Source organism: Salmo trutta, chromosome 27 (assembly GCF_901001165.1).
Source record: "Salmo trutta chromosome 27, fSalTru1.1, whole genome shotgun sequence".
In the NCBI taxonomy this organism is placed as follows: Eukaryota; Metazoa; Chordata; class Actinopteri; order Salmoniformes; family Salmonidae; genus Salmo; species Salmo trutta.
In genome coordinates, this window is record NC_042983.1 from 38,308,325 (window position 1) to 38,328,681 (window position 20,357).

Sequence of the window (20,357 nt, forward strand, 5' to 3'; positions counted from 1 at the left end):
TGCAGACAATGAAGAAATTACCACATGCAAAGGTATCAGAGAGAGCCTCCTGAGTGGCGCCGTGGTCTAAGGTGCTGTAGTGCTAGCTGTACCACTAGAGAGTCAGGGTTCGAGTCCAGGCTCTGTTGCAGCTGGCCGTGACCGGGAGACCCATGGGGCGGCACACAATTGGCCCAGTGCTGAACGTTTTTTAAAATTTATTTCACCTTTATTTAACCAGGTAGGCCAGTTGAGAACAAGTTCTCATTTACAACTGCGACCTGGCCAAGATATATCAAAGCAGTGCGACAGAGTTACACATGGGATAAACAAACGTACAGTCAATAACACAATAGAAAAATCTATATACAGTGTGTGCAAATGTAGCAAGACTACAGAGGTAAGGCAATAAATAGACTGTAGTGGCAAAATAATTACAATATAGAAATGAAACACTGGAGTTATAGAAGTACAGAAGATGAATGTGTAATTAGAGATACTGGGGGCAAAGGAGAAAAAAAAAAATCAATAATACAGGATGAGGTAATTGGGTGGGCTATTTACAGATGGGCTGTGTACAGGTGCAATGATCGGTAAGCTGCTCTGACAGCTGATGCTTAAAGTCAGCGGAGGGTTTGGCCGGCAGGGATGTCCTTGTCCCATTGTGCACTAGCGACTCCTATGGCGGCCGGGCACAGTGCACGCCGACACCGGTCGCCAGGTGCACAGTGTTTCCTCTGACACATTGGTGCGGCTGGCTTCCGGGTTAAGCAGGCATTGTGTCAAGAAGCAGTGCAGCTTGATTGGAGCCGTCGCCTCTCCTGAGTCCGTAAGGGAGTTGCAGCGATGAGACAAGACTAACTACCAATTGGATACCACAATTTTTCATTTTAAAAAGGTATCAAGAGAGCAGGGTTGTATTCATTAGCAACAACTGTTAGGTTTCTAGTGAATACACCCCATGTATAGGTCATAGAGACCCAAAATAATAGTCCTGTTCCATTTCATTATGTGGTGCAGCCTAGGGTATGTCTATGACTGAGTATGTGAGTCTTAAAGGAAGAAGTAAATGTAGGTACAAACCAACAGAAACTATTTAGGTCGTAGTTTACATTGTATTGCATGGACTAGACACTGTTGTTGTTGAGTGGGTAACGTGTCTATATCTGAAGAAGCATGACTGGAAAAAAACAAACATGGAAATATTGGGGATACAAATCTTTATTTAAAGCATCACAAACTGCAGCGAAAACAAATAACCATATAATATATTTCAGCTAACCAGAAACTGCTGTATTTTAAATCTAGCCTTACACTGCCCTCTAGTGGCTCAGATGAGAAACACCACAAGACAACATTAAAATACTTTACAAAAAGGGTTTTAACACCCATTATCTAACCCAGGGGTACTTGAACAAAGTAAAACTATTGAAACATGTTTTCTACCAGCACCCAACACAGTCTGCCCATCTGGTCTCACAAGTTCCCAATGCTTTAGAGCAGTGACCAGGGAAACTGCAGCAGATGGCGCGGCCCTTTGGAACTGATGTTATGCTCACTGTGGTCAGTAAAGACGTCACTTAGAAGAGAAGTAAAGCTGTATTCATCCCAACAGGCAAAACTGGTTGTCAATGATGTCATTTCAACTAGTTTCTGTTGTCACAACGTCACTAAACCGAGTTTTGCCCGCTGGGATGGTTCCAATGGAATGAATGGAATAACCAAGTAAAGAGTTAGAGCTCATGTCAGCTTTTATAGTAAAGCATGGAACTACATGCTGTTAACTTTAGTGATGAAGCTCTCCATAATGTCCTTCATCTTCTGAATGTCCACCTCGTCCTCTCGGAAGGCTTCTGTGTACACCCTGTCTACTCGCTTGTGTTGATCCTCTAAGAATTTCTGGAAATGATCACAATGTGAAATTCAGGCTCAGAAAGACAGTCGTTGTCTAATCAAGTTGTTATTGTAAAAGGGAATATCAAGGCAAGGAATAAAATAAATATCTAAATAAAGGCGAGATGTGCACGAGGTCAGTGGCTTTGTGAACAACAGGTTAGGGGCAAGATGGAGACTGACCTCTACAATGGACAGGTGGTTGGCAGCCGTGGTTAACACACTGGCAAGGTTGTTAACCACAGTCCGCCGCTCCTCATTGGTTTCTTGCAGGACAAGATGGTACCTGTAGAGTAGAATGACAAATACTGTGGTGGGGGGGGGGGTCTATTTTTAGATATGAACAATGAAAACAAACTTCATGTGGTTGTGAAATCATTGTAAAGCCCTAAACATACCGTACGCAAATAGAGTATCATTGTCCGGGCCAGAACGGCTCATAGGGCAGGACAGGAGCATATCTCCTGTTTCTGTAGCGTGAGGCAGCTTGATGTACAAGTACTCCCCCTGGACAGGACGCTAGTCTAACCCTTGTATATCTGCACATTGTAAATATGGTATTGGAACTGACCCTGTATATAAACAGTAGCTAACTTACTGTCTCATGTTATTCATGTTTCTATTTCTCGTGTGTTTTTTCCATACTTTACTTTAGTATAATATTTTACTGCTGATATGAATTACTTCAATGTCAGGAAAGAAAGGCATTTCACTGTAGTTGTGCACGTGACAATAGAACTTGAAACTAAGCCCTGTAGCCCTCACCATTGTGATTTGGTCCAAAAGAATTGTTAGGAGGAGCAGTACTCACTGTTGCTGTGCAGCTTTCAGCTGCTCTACAGACTCGTCATAGCCCAGGGTCACCTTCTTCTCCAGCAGCTTGCGGTGGGTCTCCACAGACTCCATCTCAGCAGACCACTTCTGCTCCTCATGGGCAATGTCCTACACACACCACAGAGAGAGGGATGTAATTTTTCAAAATGATAAAAAACACAATTTAACCACAGATGTGGATACAATACATTTAAAATAACTGAGGAGAACAAGACAAGTTGTTTCCATGATGATCCTTATAAGACAATAAGCTGTCTAGGAAGACCTTGGATGGACCAATGATTCACATAGACACCACTTCCTGACCAATAAATGACTAGCCTGTAACATTATTTCAGATGGATTTCTGTATACAATATTCAAACATTTGTAATATTGAAATTATAACCCACCTGCATGTCTTGTTCGAGCTGCTCGTCGAGCCTACGGATTTGCTCTCTCAGTTGTTTCAAGTCATTTGCTTTATCTGAAATATTGGAATTCACCTGAAAGAGAGAAACCATGTTAAAAATAAAGCACCCACAAAACGGGACAAAACCTTCGGACTTCTAAGAAACAGTGAAATGTCTCGGTACCTGTTCTATGGACTCCTCCAGGCTTAGTTTCATGTCTGTCAGTCGACTACACTCCTCGTCCACATCAGTGATCAGTTTCCTCAGTAGTTGCTGTAGAGAATAAGCCACAGAATTAGGACCAGATACAACACACACCTGTTGTAATAAAGTGATTGTTCAATGAGAACTAAATCGCCATACTTGAATCTGTGTTCTGCATTGAACCATGGTGGACTGTCCGTATTCTGGGGAGGTCCTGATCTCAAAGTCGTGGCCGCACGCGTTCTCGGCAGACACAGGGATGAGCTTCAGTTTGCGGGCAAGCTTGTGGTACTCGGCCAGCTTCACTTCGGCCTAAATCATTAGCGGTGGTTAAGACTGATCAGCATTGGCTCATAGCTAGCCAGTCATTTAAAAAAAATACTTATTGAACCTTTATTTACCAGACAGATGAGTATAGAAAGCAGATGTATCAGGCCAGCATCCTATTCCTTACCGTCTCCTTGGCCTTTGCCAGAGCGATTTCCTCGTTCCACATGTGCTGCTCGGCCTGCTCCAGGCTCTTGCTCAGGCTGTTGATGGTCTGCTGCAGCTCCCTCTTCTCCCAGTTGATCCTCTCAATGTCTGCGGGAGTGAACTTCTGGGTGGAAAAGATGTGTTCGAGCCGGGACTCCTCCTGCTTTAGGGTCTCCACTTGCAGTCCTACACAGGACAAAAAAGGGTAGTGGGGGGAGTGTTAACATTTCAGGATTTCCAGGACAGTAACAATTCTTTTTAACGTATATTTTAAGGGATTTTCAGATTTCATTTAAACAGATAGGATGAAGTGGGGACAGATAGAGAGATGATGTGTCAAAGGGTAGTAGACCACATATACAGACACTGTAGAAAGAGAAAAGTGTCCTGGAGGCTGCATCAATACCGCAAGACCAGCCAAGCCACGAGAGTAGCAATGTTTCGTCATAGTTTTTTACCCGATGCTTCCAGCTCCTCGGCCAATCCAGAGGCTTTGTTCTCCAGGTTGGCTTTGAAAGACTCCAGGTTACTGCGATAACTCTGCAGCTTCTGCAGGTCTGTCTGAAGTTTGACTTTCTCTGTTCTTTTGACCATCAATCGGTCCTGCTCCAAAGTGAATAAAATGGTTACAAATATAGTGAACCAAATGGCTCCGTTCAAACGTAATTGACACTTTTACGGCTCATCGACTGCTTAAACGAGGTGAGGTGTACAATATTCCCGTTGCAGTACATGGACAAATCTATAAATACAGTGCATTCGTAAAGTATTCAGACCACTTGACTTTTGCCACATTTTGTTACAGCCTTATTGTACACACAATACCCCACAATGACAGAGATGAAAACGATGTATTGAATATAAAAAACTGAAATACATTTACATAAGTATTCAGACCCATTGCTATGAGACTACAAATTGAGCTCAGGTGCATCCTGTTTCCATTGATCATCCTTGAGATGTTTCTACAACTTGGAGTACACCTGGGGTAAATTCGATTGAGTCAACATGATTTGGAAAGGCACAAACAGTGAGGGGAAAAAGTATTTGATCCCCTGCTGATTTTGTACATTTGCCCACTGACAAAGAAATTATCAGTCTATAATTTTAATGGTAGGTTTATTTGAACAGTGAGAGACAGAACAAAAAAATCCAGAAAAACCACATGTCAAAAAGTTTCTAAAATTATTTGCATTTTAATGAGGGAAATAAGTATTTGACCCCTCTTCAAAACATGATTTAGTACTTGGTGGCAAAAGCCTTGTTGGCAATCACAGAGGTCAGACGTTTCTTGTAGTTGGCCACCAGGTTTGCACACATCTCAGGAGGGATTTTGTCCCACTCCTCTTTGCAGATCTTCTCCAAGTCATTAAGGTTTCGAGGCTGACGTTTAGCAACTCGAACCTTCAGCTCCCTCCAGATTTTCTATGGGATTAAGGTCTGGAGACTGGCTAGGCCACTCCAGGACCTTAATGTGCTTCTTCTTGAGCCACTCCTTTGTTGCCTTGGCCGTGTGTTTTGGGTCATTGTCATGCTGGAATACCCATCCATGACCCATTTTCAATGCCCTGGCTGAGGGAAGGAGGTTCTCAGCCAAGATTTGACGGTACAAACATGAAACCGTCCACCATCCCTTTGATGCGGTGAAGTTGTCCTGTCCCCTTAGCAGAAAAACACCCCCAAAGCATAATGTTCCCACCTCCATGTTTGACGGTGGGGATGGTGTTCTTGGGGTCATAGGCAGCATTCCTCCTCCAAACACGGCGAGTTGAGTTGATGCCAAAGAGCTCCATTTTGGTCTCATCTGACCAAAATGTGTATATGTGCTTTCTTGAGCAGGGGGTCCTTGCGGGCACTGCAGGATTTCAGTCCTTCACGGCGTAGTGTGTTACCAATTGTTTTCTTGGTGACTATGGTCCCAGCTGCCTTGAGATCATTGACAAGATCCTCCCGTGTTGTTCTGGGCTGATTCCTCACCGTTCTCATGATCATTGCAACACCAGGAGGTGAGATCTTGCATGGAGCCCCAGGCCGAGGGAGATTGACAGTTCTTTTGTGTTTCTTCCATTTGCGAATAATCGCACCAACTGTTGTCACCTCACCAAGCTGCTTGGCGATAGTCTTGTAGCCCATTCAAGCCTTGTGTAGGTCTACAATCTTGTCCCTGACATCCTTGGAGAGCTCTTTGGTCTTGGCCATGGTGGAGAGTTTGGAATCTGATTGATTGATTGCTTCTGTGGACAGGTGTTTTTTTATACAGGTAACAAACTAAGATTAGGAGCACTCCCTTTAAGAGTGTGCTCCTAATCTCAGCTCGTTACCTGTATAAAAGACACCTGGGAGCCAGAAATCTTTCTGATTGAGAGGGGGTCAAATACTTATTTCCCTCATTAAAATGCAAATCAATTTATAACATTTTTGACATGCATTTTTCTGGATTTTTTTGTTGTTATTCTGTTGTTCAAATAAACCTACCATTAAAATTATAGACTGGTCATTTCTTTGTCAGTGGGCAAATGTCCAAAATCAGCAGGGGATCAAATACTTTTTTCTCACTGTACCCGTCTATATAAGGTCCCATATTTGACAGTGCAAAAAGCAAGCCATGAGGTCGAAGGAATTGTTTGTAGAGCTCCGAGACAGGATTGTATTGAGGCACAGATCTGGGGAAGGGTAACAAAAAAAAAATTCTGTAACATTGAAGGTCCCCAAGAACAGTGGCCTCCATCATTCTTAAATGGAAGAAGTTTGGATGCTTCCTAGTGCTGGCCGCCGCAGACAAACTAAGCAAATGGGGGAGATGGGAGAACATTCCAGAAGGACAAGCATCTCTGCAACACTCCACCAATCAGGCCTTTATGGTAGAGTGGCCAGATGGAAGCCACTCCTCAGTAAAAGGCACATGGCAGCCTATTTGGAGTTTACCAAAAGGCACCTAAAGGACTCTGACCATGAGAAACAAGATTCTCTGGTTTGATGAAACCAAGAATGAAATCTTTGGCCTGAACGCCAAGCGTCACGTCTGGAGGAAACGAGTCACCATCCCTACGGTGAAGCATGGTGGTGGCAGCATCATGCTGTGGGGATGTTTTTTAGTGGCAGGGACTGGGAGACTAGTCAGGATCAAGGGAAAGATGAACGGAGAAAAGTACAGAGCTCCTTGATGAAAACCTGCCCCAGAGCACTCAGGACCTCAGACTGGGGTGGAAGTTCACCTACTAACAGGACAATGACCCTAAGCACACAGCTAAGACAACGCAGGAGTAGCTTCGGGACAAGTCTCTGAAAGTCCTTGAGTGGCCTGACAGAACCTGGACCCGATCGAATATCTCTGGAAAGACCTGAAAATAGCTGTGCAGCGACGCTCCCCCCATCCAACCTGACAGAGCTTGAGAGGATCTGCAGAGAAGAATAGGAGAAACTCCCCAAATAAAGGTGTGCCAAGCTTGTAGCGTCATACCCAAGAAGACTCGAGGCTGTAATCGCTGCCAAAGGTGCTTCAACTAAGTACAGGGTCTGAATACTTATGTAAATGTGATTTCAGTTTTTTAATTTGCTAGCATTTGCTATAATTGATAAAAACCTGTTTGCTTTGTCATTATGGGGTACTGCGTGTAGATTGATGAGGGGGGGGGGAAACACTACTTAATCTATTTTAGAAGGCTGTAACATAAAATGTGGGAAAAGTCAAGGTGTCTGAATATTTTCCGAATGCACTGTATATACAGTCCTTAGATTCAAAAGACTAACCGTTTGGCTTTCTTTCTCCAGTCGCTCAACCTCATCACTCAGCATCCTGTACTTCTCCTCCATGGATGCGAGAAGCCCTTCGTCAACGTTGTAAAGTCTCTCTGTAAATATAAGTTGACGTTTTATGCGCTTGTTGCTGGTTTTTGTATATGTTCATTTGGAAGGAAAAGGCACAACTCACAATTAAAATCAATGCATTTGTCGTCACTGCTTACTTAGTTTAGCAAGATAATCCGCATCCTCTTCATCAAACGTATCCGCTCCTTGCATGAACTTGTTGTAGGTTTCAGCAGTGTAGTCCAGAAAGAGCTAGAAACGGAGGGGAGCGTGCAGGGTCAAATAGAGGCCTAACATCCTAAATGGTTTTGTTGTGAGTAAGTTGGCTCTGTACCTTGTTGAACGCCACCCCGTCCTCAATCTCAGTGCTTCCGTCAGAGAAATCAGCAAAGAGCAGGTCCTGATCACTCATACAGCAAAAGATCTGCAAAACAACCAGAACAAATGAAAGGAAAATAAATTCAAGTAAACATTATGTATACAGAGACATGATTGCATGGAACTCCCAACTTATATGGCGCAAGTGAACAACAAACCTTGTTTCAAAAATAAAGTAACCGTTCATGGCACAAGGCCTCCGCCCCATCTGACCTACCTTTCTTGTTCATGTATTGACAAGTGTAACTAATAGATGCACACACAATACATGTTCAAGTTTTTAAATGTATGTAAATTGTAAAGGATTTTGTTATGTCGAAGTGCAGTAAGACTAGCAGTCGCCATTGGCGTCAGCTAATGGGGATCCTTACAAAAAAATGTTTTTATAAACATCTCATTATTCAAACCTTTATTAAGACAGTTAATGTTATTATTGAGTTAAGAGATTAAGTAGTATTCTGCTGTACTAATACCCACCTTCACAGTATCCATGAGCCAGACAACAGCCCCCAAGACCTGTGGCCATGTATGTGGTGCCCCCACAGAGTACATGGAACTTTTGGAGAGAACAAATGGATACCTGCCATCAGAAATATACAGTCAGTATCCTAGAATGAGGAACGGGCTAGTGTACAAAAACCAGATGCAAAAAGCAAATGATCACATCTGGGTCCCAAATAGCACCATATTCTCTATATAGGGCACTGCCTTTGGCCAGGGCCCATAGGGATGCCATTTGAGACACAGTCCATTTTTAACATGTATGGCAGAATGAGCAAATTTTTTACAAATTTAAATGTAACCTTTATCTAGGCAAGTCAGTTAAGAACAAATTCTTATTTACAACGTCGGCCTACTGGGGAACAGTGGGTTAACTGCCTTGTTCAGGGGCAGAACGACAGATTTTTACAAAAAAAAAATTTACATTGTCAACTCGGGGATTCGATGAAGCAACCTTTCGATTACTGGCCCAACACTAACCACTATTTACCCCAAGTCTTTGAGAATCCTGGGGACCTCTTCCTCCACTTTGGAGGTGGGCATCTGGAAGGTGGGGTCCACGAGGCAGTAGATGAACTCAAAGATCTTTAGGAACTCCTTGGTGGAGGGCGACTGGAGAGACTTGACTGACATTGAACCCGGAAAGCCCTTCTCTGACAGAAACTAGAGGAGAACGAGGGAAATGATGGGTGTGAAGGAGTGCTGATCTAGGACCAGACCCCCCCCCAGTTCATAGAATCTTATGCATGAGGATGTAAAAGTGACAACTGATCCTAGAGCAGCACTCCTACTCCGAGATACTATATAAATATTCAGGCCGGTCTTGAAAGACTTAAAAGTACAGTGAGATTCTGTTTTAGAAATCTGTGTATATTAGGAATCCATACCTCACACAACTGTCTGATGCACTGCTGAACATAGGCCTTATCGTGTAAGGGCCGGGGATCCTTCATCTTCTCTGTACCTCCAAAGGTGCTGTTGCGAGCCATGCCAGCCCCACTGGCCCTGAAAAGAGGTCCGATTTGTAGCATTTATGGTACTACTTAAGCCTCGTTCACATTGAAGTGACTCAAATCAAAAACATTTTGCATATCTGATTCAAATATGTTATTTTTTCCTGCAGTCTGAACAGTCAAACAGCACATGGTAGCAGACATTTCAAGTCCCAAATGTGATTCCTGACCATGACGTGTCTGAATGGTCAAATCTGATTGATTTGCCCTCGTGGTTTTACGACTGTTGTTTGGCATATCTTGTTATTTGCTATTTAGTCTTGACAGTGTTGACAAGAACATGTGGTAGCTAACTAGCTTTTTAATTGTTTACAAACAAATTAGTGAACGCGCTATAGCGCTTAACATCTACCTAAGTTAGTTGAATTATGTGGCTAGCCAAAAAGGACTTGTTTTGAAAGTTGGATCACCTTGTTCTTTGAGGCTTTAAAAAGGTGTTCTGACACTATGATTTTGAACATTCAAAGCAACTGTGAAACATCCCTGGCAGGCATTATTTTCACCGTAGATTTTGCTACATAACTATGGGATCAATATCATGCCAAATGTAAGTCACCATTCCACCAACAAACACCTTCTGATTTGTAAATCAATATATTGCAGTAGCATTTTTTTTCTAACTGAAGATATGCAGGTCATTTCCAAAACTACTGCCATAAAGACAAAAAGTTCTCACGCGTAGAAAGCGATGTAGTCGTAGAAAAAAAGTTGATCCTATTGATGCGGTTGACACAGATCACTGGTTGATGTGGAAAAGGAGCCAGTGAAGGGATTGAGTGTAACCGGTGTGAAATGGCTATTAGCTAGTTAGCGGTGCGCGCTAATAGCGTGTCAATCGGTGACGTCACTCGCTCTGAGACCTTGAAGTAGTTGTTTCAATTAATCTGCAAGGGCCGCCATTTTATTGGAGCGATAGGTAACGATGCTTCGAGAGTGACTGTTGTCGATGTGTGCAGGGGGTCCCTTGTTCAAGCCAAGATTGGGGTGGGGGAAGAAAGCAATATTGTTACAAAGTCTGATCCCATATCCTACACCTCCCCTCTATCTTTCGCATGCCTCTCCTGGAGAAATGGCTGGAGGCCTCAGGAACACTTATGTTTCCTTAATGCTCATCGTCTGTGCAGCATGAGACAGCGGATGGATTATAATCATTTACAATATATGACATATCCTTCACATTTAGTGGTGCTATCACATTGGCCAGCTAATTCAACTATATGGGTGACAAACGGGTGTACACAGCAATAGTGTTGCAAATAGAGTAATCTAGGGCTTCGATTATTTACGTTGGACATACTATGGTTAACATATTATGGTTACACATATGGTTAACATATTATGGTTACTACACTATCATTTCTGCAGCCTTGAAAGGCAGGCATCAACATTGCCGAACGAGAGGCTGCCAACGATGTACAGAAATCGCTTTCTATGGGTACAAACCGTTTTTCTATGAATACAAATCACTTTGTGTGAGAACTTTTTTTCTTATGCATGAGAACGTTATTTTTCTTGTCAAATCTCTGCCAAAATTCAGGTGATTTTTTTTCTTTTTTCTCAAAATATGGAGTTGCAGGTTTGCCATATCTGTCATGTTTGCACATATCTCTCCTATGTGCAAATCTTTATGGCAGTCACTTTACTTAAGGCCTTTGGGAATTACCTGCATATCTGCAGTCATAAAATAATTCTAATGCAATTTATCGATTTACAAATACAAATCAAAAGGTGTTTGTGGATAGTGATTTACATTTGGCATGATATTGATTCCATACATAACTTCTAAGTGATTGGAAGCACGAGCTCCACCACCAATCAGCTTACACCACTGTGTACAACCATCATTACTATGACAACTAGCATAGCCTTGTCAGCAAATGAAGGATGTCTGAACACACAAATCCAATTTGGATACTTAAATTGCTGTTTGGACAGTCACTATTCCAAAACAGATTTGAAAAACAAAACTGATTAGAGCAGTAAGGCCTGCAGTGTGAACATGTCCACAGCTACAATAAAAATGTGTACTGTCAGAGGGACTCGAGGACTGGAGTTGGGAACCACTGAACTTGGCAGTGTGAAATGGCTCCCAATCATATGGATTCACTAACAGGAATAGTCTTTGTCTCGCATGGTGACAGTGATAGAGAACTAGGTGTATAATGATATTTTCTTCAGTGTCAGGACTTACCGACTACCAAAAAAGCTGGTTCTTCTCTCGGATGTGACAGACTGGGGTTTAGGAATGTTCAACTTTCCGAAGGATTGCTTGCTGTGAACAAATATTGATATGCTCATTGCATTAGCAAATATACATTCCATATTTATGACAGGCAGTTAAAGCAACTTCCATTGACGTTCGTTTGCCAACTTACCTCTGCGGTGTTGCATAAACCATGCTCATTCTGTTGCTTTCAACTCTTTGAGGGAGCTCAGAGAGCCTACTGCTGGATGCTCGGTTCATCCTGGATCTGGTGAAAGAATGAAGAAAAGACTTAGGCAGCTAAATACATGTAGGCTATAGATGGATAGCCAGGCCAGTTAATGTTGAAATAGGATAGCAAATGTTTCCCATACCAGTCAGCTAACTGCAAATGCCTTCATATGAACAACGAAAGATGGGCACACTAGCAGGAAGTGGGATTGACACAGTCCCACATTTTGTCCCTTCGTCCCGCAACCAAAAATTCATGTCCTATTCATATCCTGAAAGAAAATGATCTCTACAAGATCTTGTTACCATGGAAAGGAAAATACCTGTGTATTTCTGGAGAAGTCACCCTGATTAACTATTTAGTCATATCCCAGTTTACCTTTTTACTTATGGCCTTGCCTACACCAAGCAATGCGATTTTTCATTATATTTTATTTGGAACGGCAAGCCAAACAAAATTAACTGGGCTTATTTATTAGAATGAATATGAATTCAGAAATTATTAAATATTAAAGCATTCGACCTCTCACTAAAGGTTTCAGTCATAAAAAAGTTATACTTAAATCCAAACTAGTTCTCCCCCTCCCCCTTTATTCAGATTACAACCTCTCAGTTTCAGTTATTTGAAACTGAAATAATCCCCAAATTGTTCAACTCAAATATACTAATTGATAAATTTAACATTTGGGGGGGATTAAACAGCATAATATTTTTAAATTATATCATAAATAGGACTGGTGTCCTATGTCCGCTATACCCCAAATCACAACCAGCATTAATGCAAAAATGGAGGGAGAAAGGAACTTGTCTGTTTGACATCCACTAAAGACAAAAACTGGTTAAAATAAAATTGATGAATAAAACTAGTATACCAATTTCATTTAAAGACAAAAAGAAATGTACAGCAGTGCCATAGATTGCAAAAGAGTTGGTAAGAGATTGATCTTCCAATTCCATGCCACATGGTTTATGAACTGATACAAAACACCAGATTCAAAATGTAGGATTTCAATTATACAAAATTCTTGCAACCAATAGAATGTTCGATATTAGGAATACAACCATCCCGGCAGATTTTGCTGCGAAGAGACAGAATATTCGATCATTTGTTTAGGTACGGTCCATATGTAGCTTGTTTTTGGTCACAGATTCAGGAATGGCTGATGAATTGCAACATTTAAGTGGCGCTAACTGATGGGTGATTTGAAAAGTCAGTCAAACATTTTTTAATATCGATCAATAATATAATACTGTTAGCAAAAATGTTTCTTTAATTTACAAACTGTAAACACTGAGAATAGAACTTCTGTGAAACATCACAGCAGTTTAAAAATATGCCCAAAATAAATTGGATGGTATTCAGAGAACGATGGGAAGGGTTGAGGATAGCTGAAGGGTGGGACTAAAAATAACTAAATGTGTCTGTAAAATGTATATAGCATGTATCAGGGCTGACCCACTCAGTCGATTGGCCGATCTGTTGGTGGACCAAGATTTTTTATTTTTAAATCGAGCAGTGGCAAATATATGCTACCTGGCCTGCGTGCAAATGTAGGCCTATAAATGTTCCCATTTGGGGATTTGATACTGTTTCTGATTGTCATAACTCACCATCTCTGTAGATCTTCTCAAAGTCATTTTTTCTTCACCTCAAAAAGCAAGTAAAATAAGTGTTTTTACAGCCACTGAGAATGACAATAGTTCCTCAACGTAGCCTATTGGAAAAATCTTTCCAACGCTCTCCCTTTCGATAACCACTCAGCATAAAAAAGGGAAGAAAAAAAAATGGCATGCTCTGATCTGGTAGAAATGTCAAAAAAGACCTACCGGATTACTTATCCCTTGAGCAAATAGCCTAAAGCGGTGTGTCCGTCTGGAGAGCACTGACTCTGGACTAGTTTAAACACCAGCTTCAGGCTGGACCCAAGTTAAGGTCCGCCTTCTCCTGTAGTCCACGATCAGCTCCTTTGTCTAGCTCACATTGAGGGAGGGATTGTTGTCCTTGTGCCACACTGCCAGGTCCCTGACCTCCTCCCTATTGGCTGTCTCATCGTTGTCGGTGATCAGGCCTACCACTTGTCGTCAGCAAAATGAATGATGGTGTTGGAGTCGTGTTTGGCCACGCAGTCGAACAGGGAGTACAGGAGGGGACTGATCCCCAGTGTTGAGCATCAGCATAGCAGACGTGTTGTTACCTACCCTTACCACCTGGGGGCGGCCCGTTAGGAAGTCAAGGATCCAGTTGCAGAGGGAGGTGTTTAGTCCCAGGGTCCTTAGCTTAGTGATGAGCTTTGAGGGCACTATGGTGTTGAATGCTGAGCTGTAGTCAATGAATAGCATTCTCACATAGATGTTCCTTTTGTCCATGTGGGAAAGGGCAGTGTGGAGTGCGATTGAGGTTGCATCATCTGTGGCTCTGTTGGGGCGGTATGCAAATTGGAGTGGGTCTAGGGTATCTGGGAGAATGCTGTTGATTTTTTTTTTATTTAACTAGGCAAGTCCGTTAAGAACAAATGATTTACAATGACGGCCTACACCGGCCAAACGTGTGCCGCCGTATGGGACTCCCAATCACGGCCGGTTGTGATACAGCCTGGATTCGAACCAGGGTGTCTGTGGTGACGCCTCTAGCAAAGAAGCATTGCCTTAGACCGGTGTGCTACTCGGGAGCCCCCGAGTGAGCCATGACCAGCCTTTAAAGCTTCATGGCTACCGACGTGAGTGCTACGGGGCAGTAATCATTTAGCCAGGCTACCTTCGCTTCTTTGGGCACAGGCACTATGGCGGTGCATGTAGGTATTACAGAGACTCAGTCAGGGTGAGGTTGAAAATGTCAGTGAAGACACTTGCCAGTTGGTCTGCCATGCTTTGAGTAAACGTCCTGGTAATCCGTTAGGCCCCACGGCTTTGTGAACGTTGACCTGTTTAAAGGTCTTGCTCACATCGGCTACCGAGAGCGTTATCACACATTCGTCCCGAACAGCTGGTGCTCTCGTGCATGCTTAAGTGTTGCTTGCCTCGAAGCGAGCATAAAAAAGGCATTTAGCTTGTCTGGTAGGCTCGCATCAACTGGGCAGCTCGTGGCTGGGTTTGTTTTTGTAGTGTGTAATAGTTTTCAAACCCTGCCACATCCAACAAGTGTCAAAGCCGATGTAGTAGGATTCAATCTTAATCCTGTATTGACACTTTGCTTGTTTGATGGTTCGTCTCAGGGCATAGCGGGATTTCTTATAAGCATCCCGCTCTTTGAAAGCAGCAGCTCTAGCTCGATGCGGGTGTTGCCTGTAATCCATGGCTTCTGGATATGTGCGTAAGGTCACTGTGGGGACGACGTCGTCGATTGACTTATTGATGAAGCCGGTGACTGAGGTGGTATTCTCCTCAATGCCATTGGATGAATCCCGGAACATATTCCAGTCTGTGCTAGCAAAACAGTCCTGTAGTGTAGCTAGCATCCACGTCATCTGACCACTTCTTTATTGAGCAAGTTACTGGTACTTCCTGCTTTAGTTTTTGCTTGTAAGCCGGAATCAGGAGGATAGAATTATGGCCAGATTTGCCAAATGGAGGGCGGGGAAGAGCTTTATATGCATCTCTGTGTGGAGTAAAGGTGGTTTAGAGTTTTTTTCCCCCTCTGGTTGCACACAGATTTAAGTCTGCCTGCTTTAAAGTCCCCGGCCACTAGGAGCGCCGCTTCCTGATGAGCATTTTCTTGTTTGTGTATGACCTTATACAGCTGGTTGAGTGCGGTCTTAGTACCAGCAGTGGTTTGTGGTGGTAAATAGACGGCTACGAATAATATAGATGAGAACTCTTGATAGATATTCTACCTCATGATAAGCTGTCGACTACCTCATACGAGCAATACCATAATACTTTAATATTAGACACAGCGCACCAGCTGCCATTGACAAATAGACCCCCGCCCCTTACCAGACGTAGCTTCTGTCCTGCCGGTGCATGGAAAATCCCTCCAGGTCTATATTATCCGTGTCATCATTCAACCATGACTCAGTGAAACAAGATATTACAGTTAATGTCCCATTGGTAGTATAATCTTGATGGTAGGTCATCCGTTTTGTTTTCCAATGATTGCACGTTGGCCAATGGAACTGATGGTAGTTGAGGTTCTCACTCGCCTACGAATTCTCAGAAGGCAGCCCGACCTGCACCCCCTACTCCATTACGCAAAAGACTGGGATTTGGGTCCCTTACGGAGAAAGCGGTATATCCTTCGCGTCGGACTCGTTAAAATAACAAATATTCTTCCAGTTCGAGTTGAGTAATCGCTGTTCTGATGACCAGCAGTTATTTTCGGTCATAAGAGACGGTAGCAGCAGCATTATGTACAAAATAAGTTAAACACCACAACAACAAAACATTTTTTTTAAACTTAAATAACAGTTGGTTAGGAGCATGTAAAACGTCGGTCTTCAGCGCCAAAACAGTGTCTCAACAAGTCCATGTCAGCAAAATGTTTTAGATGAGATTATCTAGCAGCCAGCTAATTTACCAAACTGGTAGTAAGCATGGTCCAATTACCAACCCTGGTGGGGTCCATTGAATTATCAGAAACTGCAAACATTCGCCTCCACCCCATGGCAAAATGTGTAGAATTGAAGGAAGTTAACATAATTTGTCACAAGGGGTGCTGCTAAAATGTTTAGCTCAACTGCAAAACCACTCATGGCATCTATAGATTGGAATGTCCACAGTGCAAGGTGTTCTACATTGGACGGACAAAGAGACGCCTTCAAGACTGCTTGGCGGAACACAAGTACGCCATACGGGTAGGCAATAAAGACTACCCCATGGCAAGGCACTACAAGTCCTTACACCATGACAACCCTGCCTCCCTACAAGCTATGGGTATTAATCATATTCCGGCCTCTATTAGAAAAGGGGACCGTCTTAAACAGTTAAACCAAAGGGAAAGTTTTTGGATTTACAAACTACAGGCCACTAAATACCCTGGTTTAAATGAAGATATGGATTTCTCACCCTTCATGTTGGGTCGTGATGGGTCCATTTGCTGTCATCTAGTGGACATTTTGCTCAATTGCCCTCAGCTATGTTTAGACTGTTGTTGTTCATGTTTTGCTGTGTTCTAGTGTACTATGGAATATATTGCTTTCTTATTCTTGACACTTCTCCCAGTCATATTTAAGGTTAGAACTACCTTTCTAAGTGTCCTGATACTTCTAGCTTGGAGTTGTATTTTTATGATAACATAGCTACAGTATTTCACTTTTTAATGTGTATAGTATTGCTTACTAGGTGTGTCCAAACAATTTTGTAACCACTCCCTCTTCTAATTAGGGCTAATTGGAAAAGCTGTTCAAAAGAGGACATTGTATTATTTTTTGTACTCCCTGACGAAGGCCATGCAGGCGAAACGCGTCGGGATTTTTTTAATACTTTGTTTCTATTGAACATGCCATACTAATAAAGGCATTTTAATTAATTATATGAAGAATGCCTTGGTCCTCCTTTCTTTTTAATACCAAACCATCTCAATTGGGTTGAGGTCAAGTGATTGTGGAGGCCAGGTCATCTGATGCAGCACTCCATCACTCTCCTGCTTGGTCAAATAGCCCTTACACAGCCTGGAGGTGTGTTGGGTCATTGTCCTGTAGAAAAAACAAATGATAGTCCCACTAAGTGAAACCAGGTGGGATAGCGTATCGCTGCAGAATGCTGTGGTAGCCATGCTGGTTAAGTGCGACTTCAATTCAAAAATAAAATTACAGACGGTGTCACCAGCATTCCGTCACACCTCCTCCTCCATGCTTCACGGTGGGAACCACACATGCGAAGATCATCCGTTCACCTACTCTGCGTCTCACAAAGACACAGTGGTTGTATCCAAAAATCTCATTTTGACAAATTAGACCAAAGGACAAATTTCCACCTGTCTAACATCCATTGCTTGTGCTTCTTGGCCCAAGCAAGTCTCTTCTTATTATTGGTGTCCCTTAGTGGTTTCTCTGCAGCAATTCAACAATGAAGGCCTGATTTACGCAGTCTCCTCTGAGCAGTTGATGTTGATAAGTGTCTTACTTGAACTCTATGAAGCATTTATTTAGGCTGCAATTTCTGAGGCTGGTAACTTAATGAACGTATCCTCTACAGCAGAGGTAACTCTGGGTCTTCCATTCCTGTGGCGGTCCTCATGAGAGCCAGTTTCATCATAGTGCTTGATGGTTTTTGCAACTGCACTTGAAGAAACTTTCAAAGTTCTTGAAATGTTCCTGATTGACTGACCTTCATGTCTTAAAGTAATGATGGACTGTTGTTTCTCTTGCTTATTTGAGCTGTTCTTGCCATAATATGGACTTGGTCTTATACAGAAGATGACCTTACTTGGTAAATCACCCCCATCTTGTCACAACACAACTGGTTGGCTAAAATGCATTAAGGAGGAAAGAAATTCCACAAATTAACTTAAAGACACCTGTTAATTGAAATGCATCCCGGGTGACTACCTCATGATGCTGGTTGAGAGAACGCCAAGAGTGTGCAAAGCTCTCAAGGCAAAGGGTGGCTACTTTGAAGAATCTAAAATATATTGATTTGTTTAACAATTTTTTGGTTACTACATGATTCAATGTGTTATTTCATAGTTGATGTCTTCACTATTATTCTATAATGTCGAAAATAGTAAAAATAAAGAAAAACCCTTGAATGAGTAGGTGTGTCCAAACTTGACTGGTACTATATATCCTGATGCATAAATCACCTTAACATATCTACCTCTAACGAGACAGTATCCATCCCTAAACTTGTAGTGTAGATATAGTCTTATATCTGGTGTGTTTTTGTATTACATTGTTATCGGTGACTGCATTGTTGGGGTTGGCGTTTACAAGAAAAGCATTTCACTGTACTTGTGCATGTGACATTAAAACTACACGGTCCCGTAAAATCTTCCTGTTGTGTCGCATTTGAGTATTTTAAACGTGGTCACCCTACCGCGAACGTTCTCAAAAACGCAACGCGACATCAGTGGGGCAAATGTACACCATCATGACACTTTCACACGCAAATACTTCCTACTTTATTTCTTGTGATAACGTTGGCTAGTTATATTGTTTAACGAATAACATTCCAATTCCATTCCAATACAATTTAAAACTACTGTTAGACTTGAAAACCATAAGCTAAATTACAACTAATTTAGCCAACTAACTAAAGCTAATTTACTTAGTTTCTTAGAATTTGCCTGGGGTATTACAATTAAATATTTCTAGCTATAAATGAAATGCAACAACCCATTGAGACGTCTTTCAAACAAATACGTACCTTTCCACTTTCGATAATTTTGAAATAATCAGTTTAGAAACTTCTGTTTCTACATAAATAACTCAACATTTTTAAAAATCCGCCTGCAAATTTAAACAAAACGGACGGTCTTCTTCTTCGGAAGGGTTTATCGCTGGTTGGCATCCAAAGTTATGGTGCATTACCGCCACCTACTGTACTGGAGTGTTGGCCAGAGACAGGTTGAGGTGGTTGTCCAGGGGGCTCTGAGATACCAGAACAGATTGAGAAAAATTGTGTCAAACACAAAGTAGCAGCCAAATAGCCTACAATCTATGGTGGTAAAACAGACAGCACTCTCCAAGGTGCTAATTAATTCAAAGCACTTTAGACGTCACTGCAGAATGCCCACATACTTGAGTATAGCCGCGGGGCTTACACAAGTCCGAATTTCTTATCATTTACAAGACATCAGTGTAGCAGCAGAATGAATATCACAATATCTAAATATAACTTCAAATAAAATAAATCAATGTAGGCTACCTTTTCTTATCATTTGTTTATTTGGCTTTCCCACGATTCAAATTCAGCAGGGAAAGGACTAGGCTAAGTGACGTGATTATGTAGGGACCTCTTCACAAGCTGACCACCACTACCAAGACCTGTGTCAAGATCAGTTAACATACCCCACTGGCCCTCCCCATAACCTTTATGTACAAATAAGAGAGCAGGTCTGGAATCAGTGTGGCAGGATAGGATGATTATGTAGAAGGATCACGAAGCATTTACATGATGGTCTTTCTGGGAGGCAACTTGATGTCATTCTGATCGCGTTTATTAGAATGTCTACAGTGCAAACAGTGAACTAATTAATAAATCATGCCACGAAAGGTAATGGTTAGCAGATGTAATTGAGTGTAGCAAAATGCTTGTGCTTCTAGTTCTGACAGTGCAGCAATATCTAACAATATCTAACAATTCCACAACAACTACCTAATACACACACATCTAAGTAAAGAAATGGAATAAGAATATATACATATAAATATATGGATGAGCAACAACAGAGCGGCATAGGCAAGGTGCAATAGATGGTATAAAATACTGTATATACATATGAGATGAGTAATGCAAGATATGTAAACATTATTAAAGTGGCATTATTAAAGTGACTGGTGATCCATTTAT

At 42.0% G+C, this 20,357-nt stretch overlaps 1 protein-coding gene across 1 annotated transcript; it reads right to left on the reverse strand.

Annotated features, from left to right (window-relative positions):
- Window positions 1-1,182: 1,182 nt before the first annotated feature.
- LOC115164996 (kinetochore protein NDC80 homolog) lies at window positions 1,183-19,335 on the reverse strand. Its single transcript, XM_029717990.1, has 17 exons — window positions 19,212-19,335; window positions 11,851-11,946; window positions 11,667-11,747; window positions 9,350-9,467; window positions 8,953-9,125; window positions 8,439-8,541; window positions 7,918-8,007; window positions 7,742-7,835; window positions 7,527-7,627; window positions 4,235-4,379; window positions 3,757-3,962; window positions 3,462-3,614; window positions 3,282-3,371; window positions 3,099-3,191; window positions 2,684-2,814; window positions 2,056-2,158; window positions 1,183-1,878 (listed from the first exon to the last, which is right to left on the reverse strand). Exons 2-17 carry the CDS (start codon window positions 11,937-11,939, stop codon window positions 1,750-1,752), a joined length of 1,899 nt encoding a protein of 632 aa, XP_029573850.1. The 5' UTR covers window positions 11,940-11,946; window positions 19,212-19,335; the 3' UTR covers window positions 1,183-1,749.
- Window positions 19,336-20,357: the final 1,022 nt, after the last annotated feature.